General features: G+C 48.0%; 1 protein-coding gene across 1 annotated transcript in view; it reads left to right on the forward strand.

The window, feature by feature from the left end:
- Positions 1-15928, forward strand: part of susd2 (sushi domain containing 2) — a 140956-nt gene that overhangs the window by 109696 nt on the left and 15332 nt on the right. Inside the window, exons 14-17 of the mRNA XM_055655565.1 lie at positions 1738-1897; positions 4844-4868; positions 7618-7621; positions 8184-8280. Coding sequence (XP_055511540.1) covers positions 1738-1897; positions 4844-4868; positions 7618-7621; positions 8184-8280 — 286 coding nt within the window. The remainder of the gene's footprint in view (positions 1-1737; positions 1898-4843; positions 4869-7617; positions 7622-8183; positions 8281-15928) is intronic.

The raw sequence follows: 15928 nt of genomic DNA on the forward strand, positions 1-15928 counted from the left end.
TTGATAAAGAATAAAATGGAGGGCAGTGAAGGGTGCGATGAGGGACTATGATGCAAATAGGGTCCAACAGTGTTAAAATGATATGTCATTTTAAGAAAGAGACCAGGAAGTAGAGAAAAATAATGTATTTATGTAAGACCTCATGATATGATCACATCATCCATAAAGTAAGTAATTTATGGAATAGTTAAGGTAATTTCATGACTGCAAATGATTATGATGGGATGATGAATTAATTAGCTATAAACTACATTTGGTTGCTTTGGTCAAGAGAACGTGGCACTCTGCATTTAGGGAAACTCCCTGATCATCTCCGGGAGTGACATTTCTGTACATTCAGACTAGCACATAGGAGGAACCTGTAGTTTGAAGTATAGGTCCGGGTTACACAGTGGCAATTGCTCCATAATATAACAGGAATCTGTTTGAAGAAATGAGTGAAGGCATGGTGGGACATGCTGAGTGCGAGAAGGTTATTGTACATGGAGAAAGAAGATAGAAATGTGATCAGTGCTGTATTGAATCACTTTGTTCTTCCGCAGCTCATCCTGCCACATGCCTGACATGTGGGCAGTCACAGTAGGGGGCAATGAATGTAGAATGCATCAGGTAGATAAAGAAGGACAGAGAAAGGAACATTTGATATAGAGGCATACAGCATGGAAATAGACCTCCTGGCCCAACTTGCCATGCGGACCCACATGCTTACATTTGGCCCATATTCCTCAAAACCTTTCTTATCCAAGTACCTGTTCAAATGACTTTAAAATGTTGTTATAATACTTGCCTCAACTATCTCCTCTGGCAGCACTTTCCATATACCCATTATCCTCTGTGTGAAACGAGTCACCAATAGCTTTTAATGGGAAGATTTAATGACAAAGTGTGCGAATCATCAGAATTAATAATTCCTGTTGATTGAAGCTAATCAATATATATGCGACAGGTGGCGCAATGGGCTAAGTGTTTGGCTGGCGACCGGAAGGTAGCCGGTTCGAATCCCGCTTGGAGTGCATACTGTCGCTGTGTCCTTGGGCAAGACACTTCACCCACCTTTGCCTGCGTGTGAATGTGTGTGAGTGATTGGTGGTGGTCGGAGGGGCCGTAGGCGCAGATTAGCAGCCACGCTTCCGTCAGTCTGTCCCAGGGCAGCTGTGGCTACAGAAGTAGCTCACCACCACCGAGTGTGACTGTGGAGTGAATGAATAATGCGATGTAAAGCGCCTTGAGTATCTAGAAAGGTGCTATATAAATCCCATCCATTATTATTATTATTATTAAGCCCAATGGAAGTTAAGGAGTATTTGTTCCTTCAGTGATTAAAGTGATCCCATGTTTAAATACTGCTTTTGATGGTTTCTGATGTAGTTTTCTAAAGCATTTGTCAGAGCGAGTATTAACAATTGAAGATATTCTCAACAAATAATGGAAACTAGCCATAGGCAGAATATTCTAATCTGCAAACTTCAGTGATTTAAAGTGAATCCTATGTTTATATCCTTCGCTTTGATTGGTTTCTTCTGTCTCTTTTTCAGTTATTTCCATTTTGGAAGAGCGAGTAAAAACAATTGAAGATTTACTTGATCAACAAATGTAATGAGGGTATTTTCAATCCAGCGCACTTGTAGGCAGAATATTCTAATCTGCAAGCCTGTTTTCTTTATTTTGGTGAATATTAATATATTCTATATCCTATCGCTTTACCAAATTGGTGATATTTCGACCCAACTTTTTCAGTTATTTCCTGTGGGATTTTGGAAGAGCCCAAGAACGGGAAAAAGAAAGGAAATATTTACTTGATTGGATCCACTTTGAATTTTACCTGTAATGAGGGCCATGTATTTTTAAATTCAGGATCGAACCTGCCTATGCGCACTTGTCTGCTCATTCCACACTGGCCAATGGAGTAAAGAGAGCCTGTACCCCTTTCTGTCCCTTAATTCTCAAGTCATGTCCCCTGTTTGAATAAGATACTCTCAGTGCCATAGCTTTTAACTTCATGCATCCCTCTCATATAAAAAACTTATCAAGTCCCCCCTTAACCTTCTGCGCTCCAAAGATAAAGCCCTAACTTGCTCAAGAGAAACAGACCTTTCGGCCCAACTTGCCCACACCTGCCAACATTTCCCAGCTACACTAGTCCCACCTGCTTGCGTTTGGCCCATATCACAGCCTGCTCAACCTCTCCCTATAGCTAAGACCCTCTAGCCCTGGCATCATTCTCCTAAATCTTCTCTGAACCATTTCCAGCTTGACAGCATCTTCCCTATAATACGGTGCCCAAAACAGAACCAAATATTCTAAATGCAGCAGCCTCACCAATGTCTTATAAAACTGCAACATGACCTCCGAACTTCTATACTCAATACTCTAACTGATGGAGGTCAATGTGCCAAAAGCCTTTTTGCCCACCCTTTCTACCTGCGACACCACCTTCAAGGAATCATACACCTGTACTCTTTGATCCCTCTGCTCTACAACACCCCCCAGAGCCCTTCCATTCACTGTGTAGATCCTGCCCATGTTAGACTTCCCAAAATGTAACACCTCATATTTTTCTGTATCAACCGAAGCAAAATATCTGACCATATCCCAAACCTCAGCATTCCATCAACCATTCCTCAGCCCACCTGGCCAATAGATCAAGATCCTGCTGCAATTGTTCACAACCATCTTCACTATCTGCAAAACCACCCACTTTTGTATCATGAGCAAACTTGCTAATCTTGCCACGTATGTTCTCATCCAGATCAATGATATAGATAACAAACGGTAACGGGCTCAGCACCGAACCCTGAGGCTCACCACTAGTCACAGACCTCCAGTCCGAGAAGCATCCTTCCACCATCACCCTCTGCTTCCTTCCATGAAGCCAATTTTCTATCCATTCAGCTATCTATCTTTGGATCCCATGATATCTAACCTTCCAGAACAGCCTACCATGTGGAACCTTGTTGAATGCTTTGCTGAAGTCCATATATACAACATCTCCAGCTCTGCCCTCATCAACCTATTTGGTCATTTCTTCAAAGAACTCAATCAGATTTGTAAGACACAATCTCCCACGTACAAAACCATGCGTACTATCCCTAATCAGCCCTTGTCCATCTAAATGCATGTATATCCTACCCTCAGAATACTCTTTAGTAACTGTCCAACTACAGATGTTAAGCTGTTCAAGAAGGAACTGCAGATGCTGGAAAATCGAAGGTACACAAAAATGCTGGAGAAACTCAGTGAGGAAATTCAGGCTGAAGAAGGGTTTCGGCCCGAAACGTTGCCTATTTCCTTCGCTCCATAGATGCTGCTGCACCCACAGATGTTAAGCTCACTGGCCTACGGTTCCCAACATTTTCCTTGCAGCTCTTCTTGAATAGAGGCACAACATTTGCCACCCTCCAGTCTTGTGGCACCTCTCCTGTATTTAAAGACACCTCGAAAAATTTCAATCAGGACTCCCGCAATTTCCTCTCTGGTTTCCCACAATCTCCTCTGATATATCTGATCAATCAGATCAGGCCCTGGAGATTTGTCTACCCTCCGACACGATAGTACCTTCAGCACCTCTTCGACCGTAACACTGACTGTGCTTGACACTTCCATTGACTGCCCCAAGTTCCCCCGTCCTCCTGTCTTTCTCCTCAGTAAATAGAGAGAATGAATACACCTCGAGGACCTTGCCCATCCCTAATGGCTCCACACACAGTTGACCACTTTGATTCCTGATGGGTCTCACACTCTCTCTCTGGTGACCCGCCTCATTAGGTCCATGATGATTTGCTGTCCCCTACAGTTTACTGTCTAAGCTACCATTCCTTTTTTGTGTTACATGTGTGACAGGTTCATCTATACATTTAATACAACTGATGGGTAACTGTAGGCATTGCTACACTAGGCAGAGAGCATTGCAACAGTGGAAGCCAAGTGGATATTCCTCCTTCAAAAATTTGATGAGAAATTCAATCGCATAACACTTTTCACTGCACTATGTATTGTAAATTGAATGCATCCAGAATAAAATGCAACACCAAATGTTTCCTGATGGGCTCTGTAATTGTGATTAGTGTGAGCTGCCCACATGCAATGTCCATGATTTTTACACCAGTTATGCACTGGGTGATTTCCCCATGAAATACTGTTATGGGGGGCACATAGACTGAGTAGTAATACAGGGCTGGATGGCAACCACTGTTTGGTATGTTCCTTACTTCCCGTTCATTCACATGCCCCTCTATCCATCATGAGGCACCGAACTTCCACCTTCTCCAAACTCTCACTCCATTCAGGGAAGCACAGATTCCCTGCAATGCTACTGAAGGAGGCACAATCTCTATGCTCCCATGACCATTCACTCCTTGATCGCACGTTGAGATTCACCTGCCTCTCAGCCCCCATCAAGATGCAAAATATCTGACCATCTCCCAAACCTCAGCATTGCAGAGCATCAGTTCCATAGTCATCACCCATTGTCCTCAGGTTACACAAAAAAGCTGGAGAAACTCAGCGGTGCAGCAGCATCTATGGAGCGAAGGAAATAGGCAACGTTTCGGGCCAAAACCCTTCTTCAGACCCTTTTCGCTCCATAGATGCTGCTGCACCCACTGAGTTTCTCCAGCTTTTTTGTGTAACCTTCGATTCTCCAGCATCTGCAGTTCCTTCTTAAACCCATTGTCCTCAGTTGGGTAAAGGTGAATTGTCCAATATCTTGGTTATGGAAGGACCATTTAGATTCCTGATAACAGAGGGAAAGAATCTGTTCCTGAGTCTGGTGGTACATATGTTCCAGCCTTGTTCCCTTCTGTACTGTCTGCTGGATGGGAGCAGGGAGAAGAAGAAATGTCAGGATGGGAGAAGTCGCTCATTGTGTTGTCTGCTTTTCTGAGGCAGCGTGAGGTGCCATTAGTTAGCAACGACTTGGATGTGAATGTACAAGGCATGATTAGTAAATTCTTCTTCTTATCAAGTCCACACACAGGTTAGAAGATATTCAGCCAGAGCTGAACACACTTCTCTGCATCTGCACACAATGGTGTCTGTCTTGGCACTTCTTGTGCTTGTGTGTGGTGGTGGATAGATTGGTGGAAACAGGGCCGTGACGTGAACGCTCTTTCCTTGACCCCATTAGTCAATTAGCAGATGATACCAAAAAATATGGTTTTCTCGACAGTGAAGACAGTGGATCTTCATTAACTGGGAAAGTGGGCAAAGGAATGGCAAATGGAGTTTAATTCAGAAAGTGTGAGGTATTTTAAGAAGTAAAACCAGGGCAACAACAGTGAATGGTTGTGCCCTGGGAAATGTTCTAGAACAGAGGGATCTAGAAGCAAAAGTACATAGTTTGTAGGAATGAACTGCTGATGCTGGTTTATATCAGACTGAAGAAGGGTCTCGACCCGAAACGTCACCCATTCCTTCTCTCCAGAGATGCTGCCTGTCCCACTGAGTTACTCCAGCATTTTGTGTCTACCCACAAGTACATCATTTCCTGAAAGTGGTATCATAGGTAGATGGATGTCTTAGTTTAGTTCAGAGATACAGGCCCTTTGGCCCACCAAGACCATGCCGACCAGCAATCCCAGCACATTAATACTACCTACACACACTAGTGACAATTTACACTTATACCAAGCCAATTAATCGACAAACCTGTACGTCTTTAAATTGTGGGAGGAAACCGGAGAGCCTGGAGAAAACCCATGCAGGTCATAGGGAGAACGTGCAAACTCCATACAGACAGAACCCGTGGTTAGGATCGAACCTGGTTCTTCGGTGTTGAAAGGCAACTCTACCCCTGCGCCACTGTGTCACCAAGGTGTTGAAGCTGCCCTTCATCATTCAGCAATTGAGTATGGAAGTTGGGATGTTACACCTCAGTGTATACGACTCTGGTGAGGCCACACCTGGAGTACTAGATTCAGTTTTTGTCACCCTACTGTTGAAAAGATGCCAATAAGCTGGAAAGAGTGCAAAGAAAATTTATAAGTATGTTGTCGGGACTTGAGAGCCTAAACTGAGAGGAGAGATGGGACAATCTGAGAGGTTATTACTTGGAATGAGGGGGGCTTAGGTGTTATCTTACAGAGAGGTGCACAAAATCATGAGGAGAATAGATTGGGTGAATGTATGGAGTCTCTTTCCCGAAGTCGGGAATCGCCTATCCATGTGATCCAAAAATGCTGCCTGGACCATTGAGCCACTCCAGCACACTCTCTCTTCTTTTGTAAACTAGCATCTGCAGTTCCTTGTTTCTACATGGTTTGAGGGTTCTGAGTTGGCTGATGAGGCCAATGTGGGAAGTGCAGACTCTTTCAGTGAAGGGGCAGCTGGAGGTTGACAGGATGAAAGATGGGTAAAGAAGCAGTGAGTGGTGGCGCCATCCAAGAGTGGAACTCGCTATCAAAACATGGAGAGGACCGGGGACACAATTGTTTGGCGGCCGTGCCGCATGCACACACACACACACACACACACACACACACACACACACACACACACACACACACACACACACACACACACACACACACACACACACACACACACACGCACACACACAGGCACACACAGGCTCACACACGCGCGCGAGGCTTCGGAGGCTCAATCCAGCGCTAAATGCAGCTCAACTCTGCCTGTCTCACTGGGTTAACCAACAGCCCTGTCTGGACTGACGGGACACCAGCACTGATTCTCCGCGCGGGCCATATTTCCCGCAAGCCCAGGCAGGTTAACCTGGCGGGACAGGCAAAGTTGAACTGGGTTTAGTGCTGTTTCTCTACGCTGGCTGTGGGCCTGAGGGCACAGCTCGCATCTGACTCCAGACCTCTCTGGCCACCCGTGGCGGGGGCACTCGGGACAGCGCCGGAGACCCGGCCGGGATCGATCCTGCCTGTGGATGAGGCGCAGGTCTATGCCACGTCTCCCTTCTCCAATCATTGCGCCCTCGATCATCAGTCCCAGCCCCACTGCCTCGCGGCAAGCGGAGATTTTAATATACGGATCACAAAAACATTGGGGGGGGATGTCCCCCACCTCTCAAAACATGGGGGGGACATGTCCCCTCTGGCCCCCCTGGGTTTTCCGCCCGTGGCGCCAACGAGTGTGGCTGCCTCGCCTGCAGCTGTCTGTCCCTACATTCTTTTTGTTTTTTTAGTCTGTTTTAAAGTTTGTTTTTGGATGTCCTTTAGTCTTTTTAATGTGGGGGGAGGGGGGGAAGGGGAAACTGTTTTTCTTAGTCACTTCCTGGTCGAGGATGCAACTATTCTCCAAGCCTCATCTTCGCGGCCCTGCTCGCGGCCCATCACCTAGATTGGCGCGGCCTTTCCTGCCGGAGACAGGCCAGAGCCACAGCTTCAGCAGTGGCAGTGCAGCACTGGATTCCATCGCGGAGCGAGTGAGCGATGCCTTACAGAGGTCGCCGGGTTGGAGCTCCGGAGTGCTGGGACTGCCGACTTTGACGCCGTGGAGCTGTGGTCTGCGGAGCTTCCAGCTGCTGGCGGCGCCTACTTTCCATCCACGGGCGGCGCAGACTTTGACATCGCAGAGCCTGGGATCTCTTGCCAAGGTCGCCAGCATTGAATCTCCTCCCAGCTCGGCCTGTGGACTTCGGGAGCCGCGGAGTCTGGTAGGAAGCGGCCGATTTGGAGACTTCGGGTCGCTGAGAGGGTTCACCCATTCGAGGGCCTGGAACATCAGGCCCTTAGCGGCGACTGCAGAGGCCTCAATAGGCCCTGACCATGGGTGAACATGAGGAAGAGGACTGAACTTTGCTGCCTTCCCTCACAGTGGGGAACGTTGATTCCGCTATTGGGGGATGTTTTTTAGGTTTTATGTTAAATTCTATGGTGTTGTGTGTATCTTATTGGTGTGCTGCATGGTAACTCAAATTTCCTTATACAATAAATGTCCTTTGTCCTTTGCAAGCATGGCTTTTCAGTGCTATTGGTCAGTTGAGAAGCAAAACAATAACTTTTTCCAACTGCAAGTGGTAAAAACTGAATACAATCCTTCAAATATTGGAAAGTCATTTTATTTCAAGGGTTTTGATATTAATGGGTAACACCAGCATGAATAGCGGAATAAAAATATTGAAGTTATTTTGACGTTAGTTTACAAATAGCGGATGGGCAGAATTGGGGACAGAATTAGAGATTTGACGAGTAATTTGAATTCTTTGTTTTAAAAAGAAAACGTTTTGGGCATCGTGTTGGGAACTCTGCTTGCGATATTTTCCCTGGTGCTAATTGGAGTGCTCTTGTACATGAATGAAAAACGATTGAAAAGGTGAGTGATCATTTCATTAACTTCACTGTTATTTTATTAATGCCTCTTTAACCCCTCCAGTCTTTTCTTTCAGTTCCCTCGTCTACAAAAAACAATGATCTGCCCAGCCTCTCATTGATCCATTACTGCAAGGTCCTGTTTCCGCGTTGTATCTCTAAACCAAAAACTAAACTACTATTGACTGGGAATGGCAAATATTGTGCAATCAGTTTAGATGGGGTAGAATTTGTCAAATGTGTTCAGGAAGGTTTCCACAGGCAATATGTAGATGGTCCCACATAGGAGAGGGTGAGGAGCCAGAAGATTGCAGGGTGGCAAATGTTGTGCCTCTATTTAAGAAGGGCAATGGGAATAAGAAGGGCAACAAGAAAAAGCCTGGAACTATAGGCTACTGAGTCTAACATCTGTGGTCAGAAAGTTACCAGAGAGTATTCTGAGGGATAGGCATTTAGATGGGCGAAGGAAAGATAGTCAGCATGGTTTTGTACGTGAGAGATTGTGCCTCAGGAATCTGAGGTTTTTAAAGATGTGACCAAAACAGCTGATGAGAGCAGAGCAGAACACATTGTGTACATGGATTTCAGTAAGGCATTCGACAATGTTTCGTATGGTAGACTGCTCTGGAAGGTTAGATCGCATGGGATCCAAGGAAAGCTAACAGACTGGATTGAAAATTGGCTTCATGGAAGGAAGCAGAGAGTGATGGTGGAAGGTTGTGTTTTGGACTGGAGGCCTGTGATGAGTGGTGTGCCTCAGTGTTCAATGCTGGGCCCATTGCTGTGTGTCATCTTTATCAATGTTTGGGATGAGAACGTGCCAGGCACAATTATTTAGTTTGCAGCTGACACCAAAATGGGTGATATTGTAGATAGTGGAGATCACTGCAGCAGGATCTTGATCGGTTGGGCAGGTCGGTTGAGGTTAATGAAGTTTAATACAGAAAAGTGCGAGGTGTTGCATTTTTGGAAGTTGAACATTGGTAGGACCTACAAGGTGAATGGTAGAGCTCTGGGGAGTGTTGTAGGTCAAGAAGGCTTTCAGTACATTGGCATTAATAAGTCAGAGTATTGAGTGTAGAAGTTGGGAGGTCATGTTGCAGTTGTATGTGATATTGGTGACTCCACGTTTAAAGTGTTGTTTTCAGTTCTGGGCACCATGTTATAGGAAAGATAGTGTTAAGCTGGGAAGGGTGCAGAGAAGATTTACGAAAATGTTGCCAGGACTGGAGGGTTGAGCTATAGGGAGGGGTTGGGCAGGCTAGATCTTTATTCCTTGGAGCACAGGAGGGTGGGGGGTGATCTCATCGAGGTGTAATAGATCATGAGAGGAATAGATAGGGTAAATGCACTCTTTTACCCAGGGTAGGGGAATCAAGGACCAGAGGACCTAGGTTTGTGAGTGGGGAAAGATTGGATAGAAACCATAGGGGCTACTTGTTTATGAAAAGGATGGTAGATATATGGAACCAGCTGCCAAAATGCAATGCCTCACACTTCTTTGCATTAAATTCCATCATCTGTTCCTCTGCCCAGTTGCCCAGCTGTTCAAGATCCTGCTGACATTTTTGATAACCATCTTCACTGCAATATCACCCACTTTTGTGGCATCTGCAAACTTAGTAATCATGCCTTGTACATTCTCATCCAAATCGTTCACATAAACTACATGCAGCAATGGGCCCAGCACTGACCCCCTGAGGCACACACTGTGTCACAGGCCTCCAGTCTGAAAAACTACCTTCCACCAGCACCCTCAGCTTCCTCCCACAAAGCTAATTCTCTGTCCAGTGGGCTATCTCTCTCTGAACCTTCCCCCAGCAGCCTACCATGTAGAACCTCGCTCTTACGTAGGGCAAGCTCCATTTTTCCTGCTCCTGGATAAACCATTTCCTGCTTTTGGATTTATTATTGACATGTTTATGATCACCAGATTTCAAAACTGATCAGGGGAATTACTTCACCGCATCCATTCTTTTAAGTCCTTTCATTACTTTAAAGATTTTTATCAGGGCTCATCATTTCCTTCTTCCTGGAGCCAGCAACCACAGTCGTTGCATTCTCTCCTGATAGTTGTAAACTGACAAATCTTATCATCAATTGGAAATTTCAAAACTATTCAGATTTTTATTGTGATGGGGGTCAGTGCTTTATGTCAAATGGATTAGTGTTTCCTCTCTTGTTCTCCTCCCTATCCCTCTCTCCCTCCCTATCCCTCTCTCCCTCCCCTTCCTCTTTGCCCTCCCCCTCTCCCTCACCCTCTTTACCCTCTTCATCTCCCTCCCTCGCCCTCTTTCTTGCTCACTCACTATTTTTAAGGTTATGTCTTCCCCTTCCCTCCAATCACCACTTGCCCCGACTCTTTACGCAACCCGGGCAGAAATATGGGCTTTATACTTACAGATACAAGTTTGACCTCAGATTGAGAAAGGGAATAAACCATAAGGAGACTATTAGGAATTAGTTTCGCTTAGTTTAGTTTGAATGAATGACTAACAATTCAGTGAAATTATTTGCTTGCATACCCAAGGTATACAAATAGTCACCACATAAGGGGGCTGCCAAAGTTACAATGTATCCGTGCCAGGTCCCCCTTCGTTCTCCACACCCCCTCCCTCATGGCGGTCCCCCCCACGCAGGGTCTTCCTTTGTTCCTTCCCTCTGCAACGGCGTCCTCACTTCCACGTGTCCATCTCATCCATTTATTGCCGCACCGACCTCTCTACTAACGGTGCCGGGTCCTCTCTGACACCTTTGTGGCGCCGACCCAGACTCCGCCAACTCACTGCGACCTCGACTGCAGGCTCCGTCTACAGCGGGCTCCATCAACCGCGGGATCCGTCAACCGCGGGCTCCATCAACCGCGAGCTTCGGCCTCGGTCACGGGCTCCGACCTGCGGTGGCTCCGGCTTCAGCTACTCCGCGACTGGCCGGGAGGCATCTGCCGCAGCTTTAAGAACCTTGTTCTTCATAGTCGCAAGTAGTACCTGGTGGGCAAAGCGTTACTCAGGACCACGCATTACATCTTAAAGTTCACTCACTTCCAGTTTACTCAATCATTCTGTATCTTACATACTTTTCTTCTTACTTTTATTTTTCTTACATACTTTTATTGAATACTGGACTAAGTGGGACCCGTTGGGTCCCAGCATCACATGGTCACTAATGCAATATTCCACCTCTCCACCAAGTCCAATATTGCTCGCCAGTGAGAGGGGGGGGTGGGGGTGGGCGGTCTGTTGCGCTAGTATGGGTGTTGCGGGCCGAAGGTACTGTTTTTCAGAGGGCTAGTATAGTGGGCCGAATGGATTCATGGGCTAGCATCCAACGATTTTAAAAGCCAAGCCAAGGCAAACAATTGGGCTGCAGCCACTTTAGAGCCGCATCGGGGGGACTCACCGTGGAGTAGACGTGCGTTCAGTGTTATTCGCAGCTCAGAGAGCCATGACCCTCTCGCTTCCTGAGGCTGGCAGAGACTGAGTGAGGCACTACACTTCCGGATTTTATAGTCCCTCTCCCTGACGCCAGCGGGAGCAGCAGAGAAAATGGGGAATTTTTTAAAAACATTAATATCTCTCTGATTTTTCATCGATGGGAAAAATCGTCTGGTCCCGGAAGGCGGAGGGGGGTTCTGAGCGAGGTGGCCATAAATGACGGCCGTTGGTGGCGGCGTTCTCTCAGAAATCGCAGCACAGTGGGCCAAAAGCGGTCAAGATCAGACTTTTAGTAATATATAGATGAAGTCCATTGTATTTCTTGTAAATCTTTCTCTTCATGAACCAAAGGAGATTTACTTTCTCTCATTGTCTTCCTTTTCCTGTAATCTTCTGTCTTTAAGATGCATGTTTTACATCATCCAAGCACTGCTGTTGGATTGACATAATTTCCCCTCCTGTTCCAAAGTTCATGCTAAGTACCATACAGCCAAAACGTCTGGTCAGCTAAACCACCAGAAGCAGTGGAAAAACACGTGAAGATAAAACAAATGGCTATTTTCCTTTTAATATAATATCCCGGTCCTTATTCTTGTCCAATGCCTCAATTTCTCTGGTCAGCCAAGTTTCATTACGTTTGCCTGCTTCCCCTTTCGTCTAACACTCTATCCTGAGCTTTTGTCAGCACACTTTTAAAAACATCCCACTTGACAGTTGATCTTCCGCTTTCCATAACAATTCTCCTTCTGTACCCTGGGTTCCACTCTGGCTGCAATGCGCCGGCACCAGCAGGCCCTCGCTCTAAAGTGAGGTTGTCCCACTGCGGCAACCTAATCCGCGAGTTCAGAAGAGTGTCTTCAACCTTCAAGCTCGAGGACACTCGCCTGAAAAACCTCGAGCTGGATCGGCCGTCCGCGTTGAAACCGTGAGCTGAATCGACCAACTGCACACACACGCACACGCATGCACGCACGCACACACACACACACACATAGCAAAGGCGGGGGGCCAGGGAAAGCGCGGGAGAGCTGTCTGAAATTCACACCCGTGATGAAGAGGAAGGTAAAACACGGCTGCCACAGTGTAGGTTAGTTCTTGAGAGAGCGTGGGGTGGGGGGGGGGGGGGGGGGGGGGGGGGAGAATGGGGGGGGGGAAGGGGGGGAGAAGGAGTGGAGCCACTTTAAGGAAACATAATAAAGTTTACCAGGCATTTTACATTACTGGTCAGTTTTCCCTGGTCCTGAAAACTGCCATGAGCCATGAGTCAAAATGCCCGGTCAGCGAAGGAGATTGCCTACGGCTGCCCTCGACTGCCTGTAACTAAATAGCGACCCCACTCCACTGCACGACGAGTTAAAAAGAACCATGCCGACCAGATTTTACTTGTGGTAAAGCTGATGCCGCGAGTATGCGGGAACTTCCCTCGAGCATGAAGGAGAGTTCCAGTGACCTCATAGGATCTCCTAGTACCACGTGTCGACCATGCTGCGAGTATGAGTCGAGGGCAAACTCGTCTAAAGTTGCAAATTAGGTTGCCGCAGTGGGACAGCCCCCTTACCTCTCCCACAGCTCCAGGCCTCTCTCACCCACACCTGCAATGGACCCCAACTGTACTTCATTCAACGCCAGATCCACGCCCTGAAAAAATGCTTCCTCGCCAACCTGGACTATACCAAGGATCACAAGCGTGCCCGCCTGCAGACCGGTCCCTCCACCAACACTCCTCGACTTGACCGCCCACAGTCCCGGACCGCGCTGCTAGCCTGAACACCATGAGGCCGAGATTGCCATCATGAGGAGCAACACCAACATCCACTGCCTCTCCACCTTTCACCGCCTTCCCGCCCGGCCGAATCCAGGCTTGGACCATGAAGCTGCCATGGCCGCCGACTCTCACCGCCTCCCTGGGGCCACCGATGCTGCTGCTGCCGACCCGTACCTCCACGCCAGCCCCCCACGGGCCTCCACCAGTGACTCCGCAGACCCGTGCTTGATGCTTGAGTCGATTATTGAGTCCACCGGCAAGCCAGAGCCGTCGTCTCACCAGAGTTCCAGGCTCAGCACCAGACCCACAACCTCCATGCAGATGCCGACAGCATGTGACCTGACTCGGTTAGGTACTACTGCCCACCACTCCTACAGAGAACCCCAGTAGTGATGGGTCTTCCCCTTCCCCCTCTTTTAACCAGGTTACCCCCACCCATACAATAATCCTCACAGTCTTTCTGAACACCCACCATCCCCCCCCACCAGATGGTCTGTCCTCAACAGAGGCCTCATCTTTGTTCCCTTGCACCCCCACCTCAACGAGTTCCTGGTCTGCCATGATGTAGAACTTTTCTTCCATCACCTCCGTGCCTTTATCTATGGGAAGGAGTCCTCACCACCCAGTGATGACCTCTTCTCCCGCCACCACCGGTCCATCTCCTCATGGACTCCCCTTCTGCACTCTCTAGACCTCTTTATATCTAACTGCTAGTGTGACATGAACCATCTCAACTTTTCCACTCCCCTTACCTACTCCATCCTCACCCCTTGTGAACATACAGCCCTCCGCTCACTCTGAGGCAACCCTGACATTAGAATCAAACCCGTCGACAAGGGAGGTGCCGTGGTAGTCTGGAGCGCTGACCTCTACCGGGCTGAGGCCTGGTGACAGCTCTCAGACACCTCCTCCTGCTTATTCTTACACCATGATCCCACAGATAAGCACCAGCTGTTAATCTCAAACACCATTACTGATTTCATCACTTCCGCCTGTCTGACTTCCACCGCCTCCAAACTTTTCGTTCCCCAACCTCGCACGGCCCGGTTTTACCTTCTCCCCAAAATCCACAAACACAACTGTCCTGGCAGACCCATTGTTTCTGCCTGCTCCTGTCCCACAGAAATGATTTCCACGTACCGCACTCCATCCCCCCCCCCCCCCCCCCCCCCCCCCCCCAGGTCAGCTCTCTCCTAACCTATGTCCAAGATACTTCAGATGCCCTTTGTCTCTTTAATGACTTCCGCTTTCCGAGCCCCCACTCCCTCATCTTTACAATGGACGTGCAGTCACTCTACACCTCCAACCCACACCATGAAGGCCTTAAAGCCCTTCCTCCTCGACCGCAGAACCATACAATTTCTCTCTACAAACACTCTACTGCGCTTAGTGGAGCTGGTCCGCACCATCAACACATTCTCCTTTGACTGCTCCCACTTCCTTCATGTCTAAGGATTAGTTAGTGGCACTCGTATGGGTACTCTTCGTAGGGTACGTTGAACAATCCCTGTTCCAGGCGTACACTGGCCCCTTCCCCTACCTCGATCTCCATTACATTAATGACTGCATCGGTGCTACCTCCTGCACCCGTGCAGAACTCATGGACTTCATCAACTTCACCACCAATTTTCATCCTGCACTCAAAGTTACTTGGACCATCTCCGACACCTCCCTCCCCTTTTTTGATCTCACAACCTCCATCACAAGAGATAGACTATCGACTGATGTCTATTACAAACCCACTGATTCCCACAACTATCTCGGCTATACCTCTTCCCACCCTGCTTCTTGCAAAGACTCTATCCGCTACTCCTAATTGCTCTGTCTACCCCACATCTGCGCCCATACTAGAACATCTGAGATGTCCTCATTCTTTAGGGAATGGGCGTTCCCCTCTCCCATCATAGACGAGGCCCTCACTCGTGTCTCCTTGGTACCCCGTTGCACCACCCTTGCTCCCCCTTCCTCAAGTCACACAGAGACTGTCCCCCTTGTCCTTACCTTCCACCCCAACAGCTGTTGAGTGTGGTTGAGTGGTGGCGCCATTGAGTGTGGCTGCCTCGCCTGCAGCTGTCTGTCTTTTCATGCTTTTTGTTATTTTTAGTCTGTTTTAAAGTTTGTTTTTGGAGGTCTTGTAGTCTTTTTTATGTGGGGGGAGGGGGAAACTGTTTTCTTAGTCACGTACTGGTCAAGGATGCGACTATTCACCGAGCTTCATCTTTGCCTCCTACTCACGGCCCACCACCTGGATTGGTGCGGCCTTTCGTGCCGGAGACCGGCCAGAGCCTCAGCTTCAGCAGCGGCGGCGCAGCACTGGATTCCGAGCGAGTGATGCCGTGTTGGAGCTCCGGAGTGCTGGGGCTGCCGACTTTGAGACCGTGGAGCTGTGGTCTGTGCAGCTTCCAGCCGCTGGCAGCGCTGATTTTCCAGCCGCGGGCGGCGCTGACTTTAAC

Source organism: Leucoraja erinacea, chromosome 25, assembly GCF_028641065.1.
Source record: "Leucoraja erinacea ecotype New England chromosome 25, Leri_hhj_1, whole genome shotgun sequence".
NCBI lineage: Eukaryota > Metazoa > Chordata > Chondrichthyes > Rajiformes > Rajidae > Leucoraja > Leucoraja erinaceus.